The 23,891-nt window shown below is 41.6% G+C and overlaps 1 protein-coding gene across 1 annotated transcript in view; it reads right to left on the bottom strand.

The window, feature by feature from the left end:
• Positions 1–641: 641 nt before the first annotated feature.
• The window catches only part of col7a1 (collagen, type VII, alpha 1), a 196,503-nt gene continuing 173,253 nt past the window's right edge, over positions 642–23,891 (bottom strand). The window contains exons 94-112 of the mRNA XM_061889781.1: positions 23,681–23,752; positions 23,568–23,603; positions 23,440–23,499; positions 23,323–23,367; positions 20,283–20,318; positions 20,117–20,152; positions 18,114–18,170; positions 17,961–18,032; positions 11,695–11,766; positions 11,526–11,561; positions 11,351–11,431; positions 9,707–9,760; positions 9,578–9,631; positions 9,438–9,500; positions 7,676–7,738; positions 7,491–7,607; positions 6,981–7,058; positions 2,385–2,438; positions 642–832 (exon numbers count right to left, since the gene is read on the bottom strand). Coding sequence (XP_061745765.1) covers positions 713–832; positions 2,385–2,438; positions 6,981–7,058; positions 7,491–7,607; positions 7,676–7,738; positions 9,438–9,500; positions 9,578–9,631; positions 9,707–9,760; positions 11,351–11,431; positions 11,526–11,561; positions 11,695–11,766; positions 17,961–18,032; positions 18,114–18,170; positions 20,117–20,152; positions 20,283–20,318; positions 23,323–23,367; positions 23,440–23,499; positions 23,568–23,603; positions 23,681–23,752 — 1,206 coding nt within the window. The 3' untranslated portion in view covers positions 642–712. The remainder of the gene's footprint in view (positions 833–2,384; positions 2,439–6,980; positions 7,059–7,490; positions 7,608–7,675; positions 7,739–9,437; positions 9,501–9,577; positions 9,632–9,706; positions 9,761–11,350; positions 11,432–11,525; positions 11,562–11,694; positions 11,767–17,960; positions 18,033–18,113; positions 18,171–20,116; positions 20,153–20,282; positions 20,319–23,322; positions 23,368–23,439; positions 23,500–23,567; positions 23,604–23,680; positions 23,753–23,891) is intronic.

The raw sequence follows: 23,891 nt of genomic DNA on the forward strand, positions 1-23,891 counted from the left end.
ACTTGGAGGTGCTGATTCTCATTCCGGCCGCTTCACACGCGGCTGCGAACCGATCCAGCGAGAGCTGAAGATCCCGGTCAGATGAAGCCATCAGGACCAAAAAATGCGCCTTAGATAAATAAATAAATAAATAAATGGGTTGTACTTGTATAGCGCTTTTCTACCTTCAAGGTACTCAAAGCGCTTTGACACTACTTCCACATTTACCCATTCACACACACATTCACACACTGATGGAGGGAGCTGCCATGCAAGGCGCTAACCAGCACCCATCAGGAGCAAGGGTGAACTGTCTTGCTCAGGACACAACGAGGTTGGTACTAGGTGGGGATTGAACCAGGGACCCTCGGGTTGCGCACGGCCACTCTTCCACCGCGCCACTTAGCCCAAAAAAGGTTGACAAACACCGATCTCCATCTCATCGTTGTCTTGACATCGTTCCAATGACTTTCTGTGCTGCATGCGAGATGCAAATCTACCACACGCGGCCTACCAGCTGTTAACGCAGCATATGCGCTACACTATATGACTCATGCTAAATCACGGACCGTCTGTCCGCCCGTGCTGCTCACTCACCTCCACACGCTGCGCATCAGACGGACCGTTGGGATGAAGAACAAGGGGGACGGGGGGGGAGAGAAAAAAGAAAAGGTCAGTTTTAAGAGCGGTGACACTGCTGTAGTTAAAACTTCTCTCATCCAAGGCGGCCGTCTTATCTGAAGTTCAACTTGAGGACAGCGCACTCATGAATTAGCAATGGCGGCGGCTGCACCAAAGACTCACCACAGTGCTGACTCATCTCGGAGCGGACATATTCTCTGACCTCATGCTCCTGAATTCCAAAGATAAAGGAAGGGTGGGAGGGGACACTCAATAATGAGGACAACAAAAACAAGGCCTTGGATTTGTATATAGAGCATTATGTTAAAGGCCTACTGAAATGAGATGTTCTTATTCAAACGGGGATAGCAGGTCCATTCTATGTGTCATACTTGATCATTTCGCCATATTGCCATATTTTTGCTGAAAGGATTAAGTAGAGAACATCGACGATAAAGTTCGCAAATTTTGGTCACTAATAAAAAAGCCTTGCCTGTACCGGAAGTAGCAGATGATGTGCGCGTGACGTCACGGGTTGTGGAGCTCCTCACATCCTCACATTGTTTACAATCATGACCACCAGCAGCGAGAGCGATTCGGACCGAGAATGCGACGATTTCCCCATTGATTTGAGCGTGGATGAAAGATTTGTGGATGAGGATAGTGAGAGTGAAGGACTAGAAAAAAAAAAGCCGAGGGCAGTGGGAGCGATTCAGATGTTATTAGACACATTTACTAGGATAATTCTGGAAAATCCCTTATCTGCTCATTGTGTTACTAGTGTTTTAGTGAGATTATATAGTACCTGAAAGTCGGAGAGGTGTGGCCACGGGTGTGGTGACCGCCAGCGTCTCGGGTAGACTAGATTAGATTAGATTAGATGGTACTTTATTTATTCCGTCAGGAGAGTCCCTTCAGGAAAATTACAATTTTCAGCACAATCCCATTCAAGATCAGACAAACATTACATGGAGACAGAACAGGATCGCTGACGGGTCTGCCGGCTTCCAGCGCCCCTTACAAAAAAGATGACATACTGGTAAACAAGGGGGGGGGGGGGGAAGATTAAAATAAAATAAAATAAAAATCGGTCTTAGCCTACGCCCTGGAGTGGGGGTGCAGACTGAGGCCAAGGGAAAAAAACAAACAAAACAAAAAAAAAAGTAGGAAGAGGCAAGAGAGTCCGCAGCTGCAGGAGGACGCAAGCTCCGCTCATGTCTACGGTAAGAGCCGACTTATTACCTCAATTTTCTCACCGAAACCTGCCGGTTGACAGGTGCTCGGGAACCATGTTCGCTTGACCGTTCTGTTCCATAGCAAAACTTCACCTTCGGGAATGTAAACAAGGAAACACCGGCTGTGTTTGTGTTGCTGAAGGCAGCCGCAATACACCGCTTCCCACCTACAGCTTTCTTCTTTGACTTCTCCATTATTAAAATGAACAAATTGCAAAAAATTCAGCAACACAGATGTCCAGAATATTGTGTAATTATGTGATTAAAGCAGACTACTTATAGCTTGGATCGGGCTGGAAAAAAATGTCCGCTACAACCCGAGACATCACGTGCACGCGTCATCATACTGATGTTTTCAACAGGATACTTTGCGAAATTTAAATCGCAATTTAGTAAACTAAAAAGGCCGTATTGCAATGTTAATATTTCATCATTGATATATAAACTATCAGACTGCGTGGTCGGTAGTAGTGGCTTTCAGTAGGCCTTTAATGTCGCTTGGTGCCAAAGTTTTGAGATGGCGCTCGGGGCAAGGGATCAAGCACTGACCGTCATGCCTGGCTCTCCTCTCTCTCCTTTGGCTCCATCTGGGCCCATCTCCCCCTACAAGCAGGACAGGTATGACATTACAACCCACAGAGATTGCCTGCAGCACGTTAATTCATTAGACACTCAACTCAATTCAAAGTCAAAGTGAAAGGTTAATTCAGCATAAGAGCCTCTTCACGATTCCAAACAGAGCTGAAATAATATCATGGATTTGCTTCTAAACAGGATTAGAGCAGACAAATGTGGAACACGCTGATATGAATCCCAAATCCACAAGGAAATGTCAGAGGTGACAAGGAAAGGCTGCTCTTTTGTAGTTGCGGCTATTACACAAATTACTCATGCTATACGCGTGCGTTCGTATTTAATGATGTTTTAGTTGGAAAATTACACACACAAAAAATACAAAAATATGTTTTTATCATCTTAAGAACATAGCCAGAGTCAACACCCGTTTCTCTCTCAGGCCAACACAGAGGTGCTAATGCAGGCTTGGGAAATTATTTTGACACGGCGGCCACATTTAGAGACAAAAATGTGTCTGGGGGCTGGTATATCTACAAACCCCGTTTCCATATGAGTTGGGAAATTGTGTTAGATGTAAATATAAACGGAATACAATGATTTGCAAATCATTTTCAACCCATATTCAGTTGAATATGCTACAAAGACAACATATTTGATGTTCAAACTGATAAACATTTTTTCTTTTTGCAAATAATCATTAACTTTACAATTTGATGCCAGCAACACGTGACAAAGAAGTTGGGAAAGGTGGCAATAAATACTGATAAAGTTGAGAAATGCTCATCAAACACTTATTTGGAACATCCCACAGGTGTGCAGGCTAACTGGGAATAGCTGGGTGCCATGATTGGGTATAAAAGCAGCTTCCATGAAATACTAAGTAATTCACAAACAAGGATGGGGCGAGGGTCACCAATTTGTAAGCAAATTGTCGAACAGTTTTAGAACATTTCTCTACGAGCTATTGCAAGGAATTTAGGGATTTCACCATCTACGGTCCGTAAAATCATCAAAAGGTTCAGAGAATCTTGAGAAATCGCTGCACATAAGTGAGGATATTATGGACTTTTGATCCCTCAGGCAGTACTGCATCAAAAACCGACATCAGTGTGTAAAGGATATCACCACATGGGCTCAGGAACACTTCAGAAAACCACTGTCAGTAACTACAGTGGGTCGCTACATCTGTAAGTGCAAGTTAAAACTCTGCTATGCAAAGCAAAGCCCATTTATCAACAACACCAAGAAACGCCGCTGGCTTCGCTGGGCCCGAGCTCATCTAAGATGGACTGATACAAAGTGGAAAAGTGTTCTGTGGTCTGACGAGTCCACATTTTAAATTGTTTTTGGAAATATTCCAATTATATCATGTGATCCGGACCAAAGGGGAAGCGAACCATCCAGAATGTTATCGACGCAAAGTTCAAAAGCCAGCATCTGTGATGGTATGGGGGTGCATTAGTGCCCAAGGTATGGGTAACTTGCACATCCGTAAAGGTACATACAGGTTTTGGAACAACATATGCTGAAAGGTACATACAGGTTTTGGAACAACATATGCTGCCATCTAAGTGCTGTCTTTTTCATGGATGCCCCTGCTTATTTCAGCATGACAATGCCAAGCCAAATTCAGCACGTGTTACAACAGCGTCGCTTCATACAAAAAGAGTGCGGGTACTTTCCTGGCCCACCATGCAGTCCAGTCCTGTCTCCCATCGAAAATGTGTGGCGCATTATGAAGCGTAAAATACGACAGCGGAGATTTCAACAATTAGTGTCCTCGAGTTCCCAAACGTTTATTGAGTGTTGTTAAAAGAAAAGGTGACGTAACACAGTGGTGAACATGCCCTTTCCCAACTACTTTGGCACGCGTTGCAGCCATGAAATTCAAAGTTAATTATTATTTGCAAAAAAAATAAAATAAAGTTAATGAGTTTGAACATCAAATATCTTGTGTTTGTAGTGCTGCGGTACAGCCTGCCAGAGAGCCTGAGGACTGCAGAGACTGTTAAAATCGATAAAAAATAAAAAAAAAGGCTAAAGACACCTTTTAGGTTTAGGTTTTTTACTGATCATGTTAAACCCTTTTGTTTTTTATTCTTCTATTGTGTTGTTGTTTTTTTAACTTAATTATTAATATAACAACTATTATTTTCTCAATCTTACGTTTTGATCATCTTAATAATGTATTATTTTTTTTATTTATATTTCATTTCACATATATGTATATATGTGTGTGTATATTACACACACGTTAGACCCGCTCGACATCCATTGCTTTCGGTCCCCTAGAGGGGGGGGGGGCGGGGGGGCGGGGGGGTTGCCCACATCTGAGGTCCTCTCCAAGGTTTCTCATAGTCAGCATTGTCACTGGCGTCCCACTGGGTGTGAGTTTTCCTTGCCCTTTTGTGGGTTCTTCCGAGGATGTCGTAGTCATAATGGTTTGTGCAGTCCTTTGAGACATTTGTGATTTAGGGCTATATAAATAAACATTGATTGATTGATTGATATTACTTTATAAACCACTTATTATATTACTACACTTTAAATGGAGCAATAAAAATACCAATATAGATGGCACTATTGATAATTAATAACATTTATCTCTATTGTTATCAACACATAATTGCTTCAAATGCAACAATACATATATGTAATGATAACCTGAATTACAAAAGAAAGCAGAAAAATGGAGGGGAAGAAAGAAAAGCGAAATTAACCTTATAGATTGTTATAGTAACAATAGGCTAAGCTTTGTCAGTGTGCCGTGTTTTACCAAATTTCCCTAAAGGGGAAAATGTTAATACATGTGTCTACAAGCAAGAGGATCCCTCTTGGCCCAACAATGGACTGGACTCTCACATTATTAACTAGATCCACTCGACATCCATTGCACCATGTCGCCCAGGTGGGGTCCCCACATCCGCGGTCCCCTCCGAGGTTTCTCGTTGTGCCCATTGGGTCGAGTTTTTTATCGCTCTGATGTGGGATCGCTGTGGCTTGTGCAGCCCTTTGAGACACTTGTGATTAAAGGCTGTAAATAAATAAATAAATAAACATTGATTGATTGTTGGATTGATATTTACCGGTATATTATTTTATACAGTTTCTTTTGTTTTTTTAGTTTAATAAGTTGTAGTTATTTGGAATTTTTGTTGTTCTTTGTTTCAATTTAAAGCACAAAAAATACATTCAGCATGAAACCCCAAATGGAGGATCCTCACACATGTTTAAAAGTTTTTTGTTTTTTATTAAATCACAGGCCAGGATAGTGTTCAGTAGCACTTGGTCTACGGCAGTGGTTCTGAAATGGGGGCACACATACCCCTGGGGGTACTTGAAGGTATGCCAAGGGGTACGTGAGATTTTTTTTTTTAAATATTCTAAAAATAGCAACAATTCAAAAATCCTTTATAAATATATTTATTGATTAATACTTCAACAAAATATGAATGTACGTTTATAAACTGTGAAAAGAAATGCAACAATGCAATATTCAGTGTTGACAGCTAGATTTTTTTGTGGACATGTTCCATAAATATTGATATTAAAGATTTCTTTTTGATTGGCAACACTAAAAATTGGCCCTAGTGTGTGAATGTGAATGTTGTCTGTCTGTGTTGGCCCTGCGATGAGGTGGCGACTTGTCCAGGGTGTATCCCACCTTCTGCCCGATTGTAGCTGAGATAGGCGCCAGCGCCCCCGCGACCCCGAAAGGGAATAAGCGGTAGAAAATGGATGGATGGATGGAAATGTTTAGAATTAAGTTGATGAATCCAGCTGGATCTCTATTACAATCCCCAAAGAGGGCACTTTAAGTTGATGATTACTTCTATGTGTAGAAATATTTATTTGTAATTGAATCACTTGTGTATTTTTCAACAAGTTTTTACACATTTTTATATCTTTTTTTCCAAATAGTTCAAGAAATGAGAAATATTTTGCACTGTTATACAATTTAATCAACCAGAAACTGATGACATAGTGCTGTATTTTACTTCTTTATCTCTTTTTTTCAAGCAAAAATGCTTTGCTCTGATTAGGGGGTACTTGAATTAAAATAATTTTCACAGGGGGTATCCATTTTTTTTCTACCGCTTAATCCCTTTTGGGGTTGCGCGGGGGCGCTGGCGCCTATCTCTGCTACAATCGGGCGGAAGGCGGGGTACACCACATCACAGGGCCAACACAGATAGACAGACAACATTCACACTCACATTCACACACTAGGGCCAATTTAGTGTTGCCAATCAACCTATCCCCAGGTGCATGTCTTTGGAAGTGGGAGGAAGCCGGAGTACCCGGAGGGAACCCACGCATTCAAGGGGAGAACATGCAAACTCCACACAGAAAGATCCCGAGCCTGGATTTGAACCCAGGACTGCAGGAACTTCGTATTGTGAGGCAGACGCACTAACCCCTCTGCCACCGTGAAGCCCAGGGGGTACATCACTGAAAAAAGGTTGAGAACCACTGGTCTACAGTCAGTCCCTTTCTGCACTAATGGCTCGGGGCTCTTAAGGGTTATAATGTAATGTTTTCAAGGAGAGATAACAACATAACACAAACCGTCTCTCCACGCTCCCCTGGGATGCCGGCTGCACCACGTGGTCCCACCATGGCAGGACCAATAGGCCCTCTCTCGCCCTAACACAGAAAACAGAAGAAAAAAAGTCTCAATGATGATGCTTCATTATGTATAAGTGACGTCGATGCAAAGCATAGATAATTCTCCTCATACATAATGTTAATACCTGTGCTCTTCAATTAACACATGCAGACATGAATATACGGTACTGCATGTGTGGGTTCAGCTGCAAACATCACATGTTCTTGTCACTGTATAAAGTCCAATGTCATCTGCTTTTAAAAAAAAAAAAAAAGCTTCCGGCTTTGAAAGAAAGTGCAATCATCTGAGCGCTATCACTCTGCTGTCAAGAGCGTTTTATTTATGAGAGGAGACAAGCAGGTCAAAGTCAGGGACCACCGAGCTGTCAGTCACAGCTCACCTTTAGGAAGTGCACAGGTGACATAACTTTGTCTTACAGCGATGGCAATACATGCGGTTCCTCTCCTCACCTTCTGTCCTTGGAGTCCCTCGGGGCCTTTAGCACCACCTGGTCCCTGAGGGCCTGTGAGTCCAGGTGCCCCGTCCACTCCTCTGGGACCAGGAGGTCCAGGGACACCTGGCGGACCCTGCGTAGTTCACAGGCACGGTTAATTACGGACATCTTGAGCCGCAACGTTTAAGTGAGGGCGCTTACTCTTTCGCCTTTGTCTCCCTGAGTGCCTTTGGGGCCCTCGACACCATCGATGCCGCGGTCCCCCTGAAAAACACAAATGAGCAGTGACGTCTCGTTAATGTCTTTATTCGTGCTTGAACGATACACATGCCGCCAGCTAGGTGGCAGCAGTGCTCTGACTATCAATCCAGTAGGAGACGTAGTGTCCTCAAAATAGTCAAATACAAACCCCGTTTCCATATGAGTTGGGAAATTGTGTTAGATGTAAATATAAACGGAATACAATGATTTGCAAATCATTTTCAAGCCATATTCAGTTGAATATGCTACAAAGACAACATATTTAATGTTCAAACTAATAAACGTTTTTTTTTTCGCAAATAATCATTAACTTAAGAATTTCATGCCAGCAACACGTGACAAAGAAGATGGGAAAGGTGGCAATAAATACTGATAAAGTTGAGGAATGCTCATCAAACACTTTTATGGAACATCCCACAGGTGTGCGGGCTAATTGGGAACAGGTGGGTGCCATGATTGGGTATAAAAACAGCTTCCCAAAAAATGCTCAGTCTTTCACAAGAAAGGATGGGGCGAGGTACACCCCTTTGTCCACAACTGCGTGAGCAAATAGTCAAACAGTTTAAGAACAATGTTTCTCAAAGTGCAATTGCAAGAAATTTAGGGATTTCAACATCTACGGTCCATAATATCATCAAAAGGCTCAGAGAATCTGGAGAAATCACTCACGTAAGCGGCATGGCCGGAAACCAACATTGAATGACCGTGACCTTCGATTTCTCAGACGGCACTGTATCAAAAACCGACATCAATCTCTAAAGGATATCACTACATGGGCTCAGGAACACTTTAGAAAACCACTGTCACTAAATACAGTTCGTCGCTACATCTGTAAGTGCAAGTTAGAGCTCTACTATGCAAAGCGAAAGCCATTTATCAACAACATCCAGAAACACCACCGGCTTCGCTGGGCCAGAGATCATCTAAGATGGACTGATGCAAAGTGGAAAAGTGTTCTGTGGTCTGACGAGTCCACATTTGAAATTGTTTTTGGAAATACTCCACCACCCAGACTGTTATCGACGCAAAGTTCAAAAGCCAGCATCTGGTGCTCAAGGCATGGGTAAATTACCCATCTGTGAAGGCACCATTAATGCTGAAAGGTACATACAAGTTTTGGAACAACATATGCTGCCATCTCAGCGTCGTCTTTTTCATGGACACCCCTGCTTATTTCAGCAAGACAATGCTAAGCCACATTCAGCATGTGTTACAACTGCGTGGCTTTGTAAAAAAAGAGTGCGGTTATTTTCCTGGCCCGCCTGCAGTCCAGACCTGTCTCCCATCGAAAATGTGTGGCGCATTATGAAGCGTAAAATACGACAGCGGAGACCTCAGACTGTAGCTCTACAAAAAACAAGAATGGGAAAGAATTCCACTTTCAAAGCTTCAACAATTGGTTTCCTCAGTTCCCAAATGTTTATTGAGTGTCTTTAAAAGAAAAGGTGATGTAACACAGTGGTGAACATGCCCTTTCCCAACTACTTTGGCACGTGTTGCAGCCATGAAATTCTAAGTTAATTATTATTTGCAAAAAAAAAAAGTTTATGAGTTTGAACATCAAATATCTTGTCTTTGTTGTGCATTCAATTGAATATGGGTTGAAAATGATTTGCAAATCATTGTATTCCGTTTATATTTACATCTAACACAGTTTCCCAACTCATATGGAAACGGGGTTTGTAGTTATCAAAGTATGCACCTTAGGACCGATTAGACCTTCTTTTCCTGGGATGCCGTGGGCTCCAGTTGGGCCGATGTCTCCCTAAAAACCAGACATAATACATTTTGGGTGACAACGCCAGCAGGGTGACACAATACAAGCTTTTCTATTTTCCTGACCTGTTCACCTTTTCTTCCGGTTAGACCTGGTCGCCCATGAGAACCACCCAGCCCCTGAATGGAAGAAAAAAAAAAACATTTAAACAAAGTTATTCACTTCCTTTTGCGCCTCTGTTTTCTTCCTCGAACCTTCTCTCCTTTGGGTCCATCGCCTCCACAAAGCCCCTTGAGTCCACGGTCGCCCTGGAAACGCACACAAGTTGGTCATTGCGAGAGACACACACGGGGAAGAGTGTGAGTAACAAAAGGGATGAGAAAAAAAAAATAAATGCAGCACTCAGGCGTGACAAAGAGTTCACCCGCAGACCATCATTTTTTGGCGTCCAGACGGATGCAATTCCACACACAGTGCACGACAAATGGACACAAAAATGGCTATTGAGAAGGCAGTTAGATATAAAAGTGTGCTGAAAAAAGCTCAAAAGAGCAGCGGGAGACAGAAATACATACTGTACAACAAAAGCGCTCCAGATGGTGCACTTAATCTTCTAATAAATTACAGTACCTTTATATATACCGTACACGCAATGTGTTAGGTTTACGTACTTTACTCCTCGTTTAGAGCAACATAATTGTATTGCCTCGTTCAGAAGTATTCAACATTAAAGCTGGCTGTCTGCCACATAAAACATTATATGAAATATGTAATTGTTTATTAATTATTTTAAAGTGTGGGAAAAAAATAAACAGTAATTATAAATCGTTACTCGCGAGATAATAACTCAGTTTATTAATTTTTTCACAATGAAACCTATTAGTATAGAGCAGGGGGGCCCAAAAGTACGGCCCGCGGCCCGAGCCTGCCAGCGTCCAAAATCCGGCCAACGGGAAGTCCCAAATTAAAAAAATTAAATAATTGCATTATTTTATTTTTAATTTGAATTTTTTTTTTTAATCTGTCCTTTCTAATTTATTTTACTCTCCTAGCTGCTCAGGCAAATCATATTGTCGAAAAATGCATTTTCCCATAGATAACTTGACATCATCAGTGGCAAGTGTGCGGTCTTTCAGTCAATTAGTGCGCGAGGAATATATTTATATATATATATATATATATATATATATATACATATACACATATATATATATATATATATATATATATATATATATATATATATATATATATATATATATATATATATATATATATACACATATACACACACACATATATATATATATACATATATATATATATATACACATATACACACACACATATATATATATATACATATATATATATATATATATATACACATATACACACACACATATATATATATATACATATATATATATATATATATATATATATATATACATACATATACATATATGGGTTGAAAATGATTTGCAAATCATTGTATTCTGTTTATATTTATATCTAACACAATTTCTTAACTCATATGGAAACAGGGTTTGTACAGCAAGTTTTTTGGTTGACTAAAGACAAAAAAAAAGGCTGTAAAATTCCCTCCAAATTTAGCTAAATATAAAATATTTAGAAATTTCCCATTAATTACAAAAATTATGAAATACAATTTTAAACCCTTATAATTATAATTTCATTGGAATAACTTCTTCTCCCTGCCATGCCTGACGGAAATGCAGTTTGGTGTAACTTTCTTGTAACCTGATGTCCATTTTCCTAAGGAATGAATAGATAAACATAATTTGTGGACGGACTAATTGTTTATATTCTATCAACGTTTTGCCACAATGCAGACGTTTTACGGTAAAAACCACACAGAAGCTCAGTCGACGCACCTTAATTCCTCTCATCCCGACAATGCCCATCTCTCCTTTGTTCCCCTTGAGACCTGTCAGCCCGTCTTTTCCTGGCAAACCCTGGGAGAAGCGGTAAAGGTGCAGAAGAAGTCAGTAGGTCATGCCAAACAGACGGTATGGAACCAGAAGTGAGTGCGGAGGTAAGGAAACACACCGGTTCACCAGACATGCCGGCCTGACCTTCTTCTCCCTGCAGAGAGAAGACACAATTACTGTAATTAGAGCAGTAAAAATAAGTATCTGCACCAACTACTTATTTGACTTTGCTATTAATTGCAATACAGATGTAATTATAATCATCAACCAAGCACAGCGTTGCTTGCCTTCTGCCCACCAGGACCACGAGCACCAGGGAAGCCAGTGGATCCTTTGTCCCCCGGCTCTCCTCTAAGACCCTGATGATCAATACAAAGCGACAGATAAAGGTTAAGATGATATAATACACCAAATACAACGCAATTTGGGCGCACAACACCATGAAAAAACTGATTTTGCCTTCGACATAACAGGTGTTTGCCAAGTATTTTTAAAAACTTGATTTTTCTTAAACTGTTGCACCCCTGCTGAATCAGAATAATCTTTTTTTGTGGTTGCAATCGTCAGTGAGGGTTCAAAAAACTAGGATTTGGTGCTATAGAAACATGAACTAGCAAAAATAAACCATGAAGAAAATTAGCAACGTTCCCTCTAAGGCAGTGGTTCTCAAATGGGGGTACGCGTACCCCTGGGGGTACTTGAAGGTATGCCAAGGGGTACGTGACATTTTTTTAAAAATATTCTCAAAATAGCCACAATTCAAAAATCCTTTATAAATATATTTATTGAATAATACTTCAACAAAATATGAATGTAAGTTCATAAACTGTGAAAAAAAAAATACAACAGTGTTGACAGCTAGATTTTTTTGTGGACATGTTCCATAAATATTGATGTTAAAGATTTCTTTTTTTGTAAAGGAATGTTTCTAAATAAGTTCATGAATCCAGATGGATCTCTATTACAATCCCCAAAGAGGGCACTTTAAGTTGATGATTACTTCTATGTGTAGAAATCTTTATTTATATTTGAATCACTTGTTTGTTTCAACAAGTTTTTAGTTATCTTTATATCTTTTTTTTTCAAATAGTTCAAGAAAGACCACTATAAATGAGCAATATTTTGCACTGTTATACAATTTAATAAATCAGAAACTGATGACATAGTGCTGTATTTTACTTCTTTATCTCTTTTTTTCAACCAAAAAGGCTTTGCTCTGATTAGGGGGTACTTGAATTAAAAAAATGTTCACAGGGGGTACATCACTGAAAAAAGGTTGAGAACCACTGCTCTGCAATTGCACACTGCTCACGCGTCTTCTGCACACGGCAAATCTAGGCCGTGCACAAAATCGAATAAAAAGATAAGCGCATAACAGTGTGCAAGTCTGCCGTCGCTCACATGTGCGCCACTGAATGGTCAAGGAGTTTTGGCGTTTGCTCACACATATGAAAAATTGGAGGGAAAATTGCATAGAAGTCTCCTAATGCCCAATTTTAATCGGTGATGTCAAGTAATTTTATATTTATTAAGGGTCTCCCAACACAAAGGTTTAACTTCCAATACGAGAATTAGGTATTTGCCGACGCCGATACTGATCTGGTCAAATATCAGCACAACTCGATTCCCAGGCGCGGCCACCGTTGCTGCCCACTGCTCCCCTCACCTCCCAGTGATCAAGGGTGATGGGTCAAATGCAGAGAATAATTTTGCCACACCTGGTGTGTGTGTGACAATTATTGGTACTTTAAGTTAACTTAACATTCACAGTCACATTCACACACTGGGGCCAATTTAGTGTTGCCAATCGACCTAGTTTTTTGTGTACATTTGCATGTTATTTGAAAATGTTTGCTCCTATGTATGGTTGTAAAATGCTTTGTTTAACTTTTCTGTTTTTCTGTATTTTTTTGCTATGTAGAACAATCAAGGAGGACATGGACGGGGACAAGGTCATTTGAAGGACAACTGACCAAAAATAAATAACAACAAAACACATATATACCAGTTTGGATGGTCATTTAAAAACAAAGTATTTTATAAAAAACATATATCAATAAACTTGTGTGTTGAATCTTCAGTTGTTGCCATTCATTTCGCAAATAATTATACGCTAATTGTCAGGTTCTGCCCCTGACAGTTTGGTTGTGTTTTAGTTTTTCCTCTGTGTGTGTGTAGTATTTCCTGTCAGCGCTCTTGTTTTGGTTCTGTTTCCTGTTTGTCTCCCTGAGTGCCCTGTCCCCTCAGCTGTGGCTGATTGGCACCTGGCCACACCTGGTGTCAATCAGCCAGGTGCTATTGGAACCTGCCGTCCCATCCAGTGCTGGATTATTGTCGTTAATATTGTCGGGGCGGCATACTTCGGTTGGTAGAGCGGCCGTGCCAGCAACTTGAGGGTTGCAGGTTCGATTCCCGCGTCCGCCATCCTAGTCACTGCCGTTGTGTCCTTGGGCAAGACACTTTACCCAGCTGCTCCCAGTGCCACCCACACTGGTTTTAAATGTAACTTAGATATTGGGTTTCACTATGTAAAGCGCTTTGAGTCACTAGAGAAAAGCGCTATATAAATATAATTCACTTCACTAATATCTGTCGTGTCGATGTCAACACTACCTGTCTTGTCGCTTGTAGCTTTGTCTACTTCGGTTCACTCTGCTCAAACCTTAGTTCCGTCGTGTCACAGTAAGTGTTTTTGTTCTTAGCCATGTTCGTTATCCACCTCGTGCGTGCCTTTTGTTTGTACCATGTTGGTTTGTTCTTGTTTTAGTGTTTAATTAAATCATGTTTTCTTACGCAATGCCTGCCTACGTCCATGCATCTTGGGATTCGTCAACCACTAACTTTAATAATATCATTATGCTATCCCAATAGATATACCGCCCAATATTTACAATTACTGGCAATAATGCAACCAATCTGACAAGAGTAGAAAAGTGAAACACATATTAATAAAGTAACTGCTAAACAGAGGACATTATCTGGATTGACTACGTGTTTTTAAAGGTACATGTCCCACTACAACAAGCATTCACAAGCATTAAAATTAATCCACCGTTAACTAATAATCAGGAATAAAAGCTTTGAAATGCTCGTCAACACAAGGCGAAACTTCATGACCAGTGTTGGGCAGAAGCTCGTTACATGTAGCGAAGCTACGTAGCTAAACTACATTTCCCGGTATCGTGGAAGTGGTTTTGCCATTTTTTAAACAAGTTTGAGTTTGAATTTATTTCGAATATACATGCTTCATGGTGTCAGAGGGGTTAGTGCGTCTGCCTCACAATACAAAGTTCCTGCAGTCCTGGGTTCAAATCCAGGCTCGGGATCTTTCTGTGTGGAGTTTGCATGTTCTCCCCGTGAATGCGTGGGTTCCCTCCGGGTACTCCGGCTTCCTCCCACTTCCAAAGACATGCACCTGGGGATAGGTTGATTGGCAACACTAAATTGGCCCTAGTGTGTGAATGTGAGTGTGAATGTTGTCTGTCTATCTGTGTTGGCCCTGCAATGAGGTGGCGACTTGTCCAGGGTGTACCCTGCCTTCCGCCCGATTGTAGCTGAGATAGGCGCCAGCGCCCCCCGCGACCCCGAAAGGGAATAAGCGGTAGAAAATGGATGGATGGATACATGAATACAACATGATTGATCACAATTTCCAGTTTTTCTATTCAACATGATTGAAAAGGAGTAGGAAGAAGCAGAGCTTATTTAATCCTAACCCTTTCCCTTTGCATAACAGTTGCTAAAACTATTGTTCATTTCCTGTTCTCAATTTATTCACAATATACTCCATAAGTAATAACAATAAAAATAAATGAATAAATAAATAATAATTGGTGAAGTAAGTTATATTTCCTATGGTGAGATCAGTAAGATTATCTTGAAAATTAATGGATGAATGAGATAAATTCAGAATGTTTATCATTGTTCTCCTTCTTTGAACTTTGTAAACACTTTAGGTTTGAAGAGTTTCTTCAAGTGGATAATATTAGTACTTTGATTCCTTTGCTTCATCTATTCCATAATTTAATTCCACGTACTGATATACTGAAGGTCTTAAGTGTTGTACGTGCGTACAAATGTTTAAAATTACATTTTTCTCTAAGATTATATTTCTCCTTTTTTCTTGAAAAATAATTGTTGTATACTCTTGGGTAGCAGATTATAGTTTTTGTGTCATGTCTTGGTGATCATGTTTAGTTTGGCTATGTTCTGTTTGGTTTTTGGATTTTGTCAGTTCCTGTTTTTTCACTCCCTGATTTGTTTCCATGACAACCCATTAGTTTTCACCTGTCCTCATGTCACGCACCTGATTAATTTGGACTCACGCACCTGCTGTTAATCACGTCACCACTATTTAAGCCTGTAGTTGCCAGGCAGTCAGCCTGGCGACATCACATTCATGCTCTGCACTCTTGACACTCTGAGTACTCTGTCCAGGTCATAGTTCATGCTGCTCTTTCCTTGCCACGTAAGTTTTTTTTGTTAATTCAAACCCCAGTTTAGTAAGTTTTTTAGTTCATGTTTTCATGTCCATAGTTTACGTTATAGTAATAGTTTTTGTTTTCTTAGCCGAGTTTTGTACCTCCGCTGAGAGCGCCTTTTGTTTTCACCTTTCGATAGCTCAAGTAGAAGCATTTAAGTCTCACCTTAAAACTCATCTGTATACTCTAGCCTTTAAATAGACCTCCTTTTTAGACCAGTTGATCTGCCGCTTCTTTTCTTTCCCCTATGTCCCCCCCTCCCTTGTGGAGGGGGTCCGGTCCGATAACCATGGATGAAGTACTGGCTGTCCAGAGTCGAGACCCATGATGGACCGCTCGTCGGGACCCAGGATGGACCGCTCGCCTGTATCGGTTGGGGACATCTCTACGCTGCTGACCCGCCTCCGCTTGAGATGGTCTCCTGTGGACGGGACTCTCGCAGCTGTCTTGGATCCGCTTGAACTGAACTCTCGCGGCTGTGTTGGAGCCACTATGGATTGAACTTTCACAGTATCATGTTAGACCCGCTCGACATCCATTGCTTTCAGTCCCCTAGAGGGGGGGGGGTTGCCCACATCTGAGGTCCTCTCCAAGGTTTCTCACAGTCAGCATTGTCACTGGCGTCCCACTGGATGTGAATTCTCCCTGCCCACTGGGTGTGAGTTTTCCTTGCCCTTTTGTGGGTTCTTCCGAGGATGTTGTAGTCGTAATGATTTGTGCAGTCCTTTGAGACATTTGTGATTTGGGGCTATATAAATAAACATTGATTGATTGATTGATTGAATTAAAAGATGTCATTACCTTCACGTCGTGTCCGGTTCACTCGCTTTGCACCACGGGAAAACAAACCGCACCAAAGTCCACGTCATTTTTTTTTTTTTTTCCCAAGATGGCGCTGCTGTAGTGGCTGCTGTAGGCAGGAGCTCTGTGCTCTTGTGTCATCCTTTTGTGTTTCCCTCTTGTTTTCATGTGTTATTATATTTTTTTTGCCTTTTGGTCCAGGACCCTCTGGGATTGTGTGACAAGGGGTGGCTCTTTTGTGACCTCTGTGGTGCTTTTTTTGTGGACTTCTGGATCTGCCTCCCTTTTGGCCATGGAGACCAGCTGCTGGGTGTTTGCCACACCGGAGTCGGTTTGGAGGGACTGGAGGAGATGCGGATGAGGGGACAGGGCTGCGGAGCTAGCACTGAGCGCCGGGACGGAGAGGCTTCGCGGTGTCTTGGCTGGGTGAGCAGGTGTCGGACACCTCAGTCACCTTGGACGTATCCTCACTCGTTTATGCGGACTGGACACTGGCCAAGATCGGAGTTGGCTGTCTTGGTTGCTTTGTTGGGTCTGCTCCTGTCTCTGGCCATGCTCCCTCCACCCCAGCGGTAGAAGTTTCTGGTTGTATCTGCTGCTTTAATGTCAAATGTTCCTTCAGTAAAATTTGAATTTTACTGAAGGAACAAGTAAAGTACTATTTAATCTAATCTAATCTAATGACACTTTGTGTATAATTGTATCTGTTTGCAAATTCATTATATCAGTATTTTGATTCAATCAATAAAGGGTGTGTATGTTCTCTATATCCAACATTATGTATTATTCTAACTTATCTTTAATGAAACACTGTTAATGAATAAAGTGTACTTCTGTAGTTGTTTCCCCATAACACTAGCGAGCAGTAGAGAGTACCGATTTTTGTAGCATAGCTATTTTTAGACCCAGGTAGCTTAGCTACAAAAGAAAGAGAGAAATGGACATTAAAAACATGTCTTTAGAAATACAACAGGAGTGGGAGATGTGCCGCGTCTCACGACAGAGCACATAATTAAGCTTAGTGTATAATTCATGTATATTTACTGAATATTGAACATAAAAGTAAATGAATGCCCAGAGACGTGCATCACAAGTGGCAATATACCTGCACACTATTGTGAGAGTAGCAAAAAAAAAAAAAAAAGCACTTGATTAGAGGAAATGCATTTTGTTTTAGAAGGCTACCACTTGAGGCACTTGAGGGTGAATTATGGCTCGCTGAGCTAAAAGGAAATCTATGACGCGGTTGTATTATGGAAGGAAACTCATACCTGCTGTCCTGGTGGACCCTCTTGACCCTTTGTTCCTTTTTCTCCTTGCACACCCTTTGGCCCTCTGTCACCCTAAAATGAAAGGAATGTGCAGGGTTCAATGTTTCAAAAACTATTTTGCCAACGATGAGACATATTGGGTCATTTACTGACTTGCTCTCCTCCGCTGCCCTTTTCTCCAGGAGGTCCGCCCACCAGCATAGTGTCGCCCTGTGAGGGACAATATTGCAGTGAAGGCATAGCTAGGACAAGATATTACAAACCCCGTTTCCATACGAGTTGGGAAATTGTGTTAGATGTAAATATAAACGGAATACAATGATTTGCAAATCATTTTCAACCCATATTTAATTGAATATGCTACAAAGACAACATCAAATATGTTGCTGTTCAAACTGATAAACACTTTTTGTTGTTGCAAATAATCATTAACATTACAATTTGATGGCAGCAACACGTGACAAAGAAGTTGGGAAAGGTGGCAATAAATACTGATAAAGTTGAGGAATGCTCATCAAACACTTATTTGGAACATCCCACTGGTGTGCAGGCTAATTGGGAACAGGTGGGTGCCATGATTGGGTATAAAAACAGCTTCCCAAAAAAAGCTCAGTCTTTCACAAGAAAGGATGGGGCGAGGTACACCCCTTTGTCCACAACTGCGTGGGCAAATAGTCTAATAGTTTAAGAACAACATTTCTCAAAGTGCAATTGCAAGAAATTTAGGGATTTCAACATCTACGCTTCATAATATCATCAAAAGGTTCTGAGAATCTTGAGAAATCACTCCACGTAAGCGGCATGGCCGGAAACCAACATTGAATGACCGTGACCTTCAATCCCTCAGACGGCACTTTATCAAAAACCGACATCAATCTCTAAAGGATATCACCACATGGGTTTAGGAACTCTTCAGAAAACCACTGTCACTAAATACAGTTCGTCGCTATATCAGTAAGTGCAAGTTAGTGCTCTACTATGCAAAGCAAAAGCCATTTATCAACAACATCCAGAAACGCCGCCGGCTTCTCTGGGGTCGAGATCATCTAAGATAAACTGATGCAAAGTGGAAAAGTGTTCTGTGGTCTGACGAGTCCATATTTCAAATTGTTTTTGGAAGTATTCGACATCGTGTCATCCAGACCAAAGGAGAAGCGAACCATCCAGACTGTTATCGAAGCAAAGTTCAAAAGCCAGCATCTGTGATGGTATGGGGGTGTATTAGCGCCCATGGCATGGGTAACTTACACATCTGTGAAGGCAGCATTAATGCTGAAAGGTACATACAGGTTTTGGAACAACATATACTGCCATCTAAGCTCCATCATTTGTAGTCGTAATGATTTGTGCAGTCCTTTGAGACATTTGTGATTTGGGGCTATATAAATAAACATTGATTGATTGATTGATTTTCACGGACGCCCCTGCTTATTTCAGCAAGACAATGCCAAGCCACATTCAGCACGTGTTACAACAGCGTGGCTTCCTAAAAAAAGAGTGCGGGTACTTTCCTGGCCCGCCTGCAGTCCAGACCTGTCTCCCATCGAAAATGTGTGGCGCATTATGAAGCCTAAAATACGACAGCGGAGACCCCGGACTGTTGAACGACTGAAGCGCTACACAAAACAAGAATGGGAAAGAATTCCACTTTCAAAGCTTCAGCAATTAGTTTCCTCATTTCCCAAAGGTTTATTGAGTGTCGTTAAAAAAAAAAAGGCGATGTAACACAGTGGTGAACATGCCCTTTCCCAACTACTTTGGCACGTGTTTCAGCCATGAAATTTTAAGTTAATTATTATTTGGGAAAAAAAATACAGTTTTTGAGTTTGAACATCAATAATCTTGTCCTTGTAGTGCATTCAATAGAATATGGGTTGAAAAGGATTTGCAAATCATTGTATTCCGTTTATATTTACATCTAACACAATTTCCCAACGGGGTTTGTAGTAAATTGTGGACTCTACTATCGTACTCGCAGTGTAAATGTCCTAAAGCGGACTTGCTTGTCACAGTCTGTCTTATGTCCTCATATGCTCCCTCATTTGTATTTAGTTTATTTTCCAAACTGTCTGTTTGTTTAATATTTCTTATTATGTACATGAATCACCCAGCGGCCGCTGTGGTGGCGCTTATTGGATATCAACATGCACACGCACCTTCTCTCCTTTGTCTCCTTGAAGGCCTCCATCTCCCTGAAAACAAACAACAAAAAGAGCAAAACATTTCATCCCTGGAACGTGAACAGGTTTGGAATTGACATGAGCAGAATGCTTATGGGATGATGCTAGGAGCACTGGGAAAAAGACGGCGATTGGTATTCACCTTCTCTCCCCGAGCGCCACGCAGTCCTGGTAGACCCTGATGGATGGCCGCAGAAACACACAATTAGACAGAGCTCCACAATTGGGAAACATCAGCGGTAATGGTTATGTTTTTTTTACTTCCTTTCAACATGTTCGAAAAGGAGCAGGAAGAAGCAGACTATCTAATTCTACACCTTCTCTGTCTTTGAGCTATTACTCCTACAAGCGGTCCTCGTGTTACGACATGTCTTGTACATAATTTTGACCAACGCTATTCCATAAATTATTATCGTAAAGAAAGACAAAGAGAACTAGTAAGATCACATGGTAAAAAAAGACCTATGTGGAAGAAGACCTAGGCGGAAGAACACCTAGGCGGAAGAAAACCTAGGAGAAAGAAAACTAGGCGAAAGACGACCTTTGCAAAAGTAGACCTAGGCGAAAGAGTACTTATGAGAAAGAACACCTAAGCGGAAAAACACAGAGAGGAAAGAAGACCCAGGCGAAAAGAACACGTAGGCGGAAGAACAGCTAGGTGGTAGAAGACCTAGGCGGAAGAAGACCCAGGCAAAAGAACACCAAGGCAAAAGAAAACCTAAGCGGTAGAAAACCTAGGAGAAGAAAATATAGGCAAAAGAAAAAATAGGCGAAAGAAGACCTAAGCAAAAGTATAGCTAGGTGAAAGAATACCCAGGCAGAAGAGGGCCGGGGGGAAAGAACACCTATTGGCGGATTAACATCTTAAAGAAGAAATTGCCGAAAAAAGACCCATGTGGAAGGACACACAGGCGAAAGAAGACCTCGGCGGAAGAAGACTTAAGTGAAAGAGCACCCAGGCGCAAGAACACTCATGCGGAAGAAGACCAAGGCGAAAGAACACACAGGTGAAAGAAGACTTCGGCGGAAGAATAGCGAGGCCGAGGACACCCATGCAGAAGAACACACAGGCGTAGGAAGACCTGGGTCAAAGAACACCTATGTGAAAAAAACACTTAGGCGAAAGAACACCTTGGTGGCAAAAACCTAGGAGAAGAAAACCCAAGTAAAAGTAGACATAGGGGAAAGAACACCGAGGGAAAGAACATCCAGGTGGGAGAAGACTTCTGCGGAAGAAGATCGAGGCGGAGAACACCCATGCGGAAGAACACCCCGGCGTAGGAAGACCTAGGCCAAAGATCACCAATGTGGAAAAAAAGTGAAAGAACACCTCGGCGGAAGAAAACCTAGGAGAATAAAACCTAATTGAAAGAAAACCTAATCAAAAGTAGACCTAGGCGAAAAAACAATTAGCGTAAAGAACACACCGGCAAAAAAACAGCCAGGCGGAAGAACACCAAGGCGAAAGAGGATCTCTGCGAAAGAACACCAACGCAGAGAAACACCAAGAAGAAAGAAGACCAAGGCAAAGATAATATCTAGGCGAAAGAACAGCTAGGTGGTAGAAGACCTAGGCGGAAGACAATCTAGGCAAATGTTAGTGTGTGTGTAACTATCATTCGTGTTTTTACTTTAACTTTAACACCAAGGCGAAATAACACCCAGTCGAAAGAACACCTACGCAGTAGAAAACCGAGGAGAAAAAAGCGTAGGCAAAAAAATATATAGGCGAAAGAAGACCTAAGCAAAAGTATACCTAGGTGAAAGAACACCCAGGCAAAAGAACATAGGGGCGACAGAGCACCTATTGGCGGATAAACATCTAGAAGAAGACATGGGCGTGAGTAGACCAAGGTGAAAGAACACCTAGGAGGAAGGACACCCACGTGGAAGAAGACCTCAGCAAAAGAACACCAAGGCGAAAGAACACCTAAGCGGTAGAAAACCTAGGAGAAGAAAACATAGGCGAAAAAAGACCTAAGCAAATGTATACCCAGGTGAAAGAACACCCAGGTGAAAGAACACCCAGGAGGAAGAAGACCTAGGCGGAAGAAGACCGAGGTGAAAGAACACCGAGGCGGAAGAACACACATGTGGAAGAAGACCAAGGCAAAAGAATACCTTGGCGAAAAAACACCCAGTCGAAAGAACACCTAAGTGGTAGAAAACCTAGGAGAACAAAACATAGGCAAAAGAAGACCTAAGCAAATGTATACCCAGGTGAAAGAACACCCAGGAGGAAGAACACCCAGAAGAAAGAAGACCTAGGCGGAAGAAGACCTAGGCGGAAGAAGACCTTGGCGGAAGAAGACCGAGGTGGAATAACACCCAGGTGGAAGAACACACGCGTGGAAAAAGACCAAGGCAAAAGAACACCAAGGCGAAAGAACACCTAAGCGGTAGAAAACCTAGGAGAAGAAAACATAGGCGAAAGAAGACCTAAGCAAATGTATACCCAGGTGAAAGAACACCCAGGAGGAAGGACACCCAGAAGGAAGAAGACCTAGGCGGAAGAAGACCGAGGTGAAAGAACACTGAGGCGGAAGAACACACATGTGGAAGAAGACCAAGGCGAAAGAATACCCAGGCGAAAAAACACCCAGTCGAAAGAACACATAAGTGGTAGAAAACCTAGGAGAACAAAACATAGGCAAAAGAAGACCTAAGCAAATGTATACCCAGGTGAAAGAACACCCAGGAGGAAGAACACCCAGGAGGAAGAACACCCAGGCGGAAGAAGACCCAGAAGAAAGAAGACCTAGGCGGAAGAAGACCGAGGTGAAATAACACCCAGGTGGAAGAACATACACGTGGAAGAAGACCAAAGCGAAAAAACACCTAAGCAAAAGAACACCCAGGCGTAGGAAAACCTAGGTGATAGAATACCCAGGTACACTCACCTACTTTACTAAATTGTAAACTGAAGGTTGCTGTCTTAGTCATTCTTGCACACAGTCACAATTTATAAGGTTTGACTTATGAGTGAGACCAGACAGGCAGATTTACTCTCCAGGTTAATACAGGATGATTCAGTACTGGAAGTTAAAGCTAGTACTGCATATAACAATAACCTGTGATCCCTAAAACCAACGTAAAGCGGAACTGTAAATACATCACATCACCGCCTTAAAAGCTTTGATTGTCATTTCCCCAGATGATTATGAACAGAAACTAAAACTTACTGTTAGCCCCCGCTCCCCATCCGATCCAGGACGACCCTCCTCGCCCTAAAACATGACCGACAAATCCAGTGAGTGTGACACTGCGAAGTCATTTTTAGTTTAAATCGCAGAGCTTACTCTGACTCCTGCCTCTCCCCTCTCTCCTCTTGGTCCCGTGACACCGAGTCCAGTCTCGCCCTGGTCAAATAAATCATTTTTTTTTAGAAAACACAATAGCATATAACACAAATACCCTGAGTGCTTACCTTGTCTCCTTTGACCCCATTGGTACCGGGAGAACCCTGGAAAATACATTTATAAAGTTTGAAATTTTTTTTTATTTCAAAGACAAATATTTCAAAACAGAATCTACACTCACAGCCTCCCCAGGAGGTCCAGGAGGACCTGGAGGTCCAGAATTTCCTGCCCGGCCCACAAATCCTTGGAGGCCCTACAAATTAGAAGTTGCTCTGTCAACGTGATACCAAAGAGATTCAATCAAAGAATAAACAGGCAGGTCTTTTTTTTTTTCCTACAGAGAACATCTCATTCACCTTTAATCCGTAATGATGTAGAACATGGGGGTCAAA

This window comes from Nerophis ophidion, linkage group LG02, assembly GCF_033978795.1.
Source record: "Nerophis ophidion isolate RoL-2023_Sa linkage group LG02, RoL_Noph_v1.0, whole genome shotgun sequence".
Classification (NCBI taxonomy): Eukaryota; Metazoa; Chordata; class Actinopteri; order Syngnathiformes; family Syngnathidae; genus Nerophis; species Nerophis ophidion.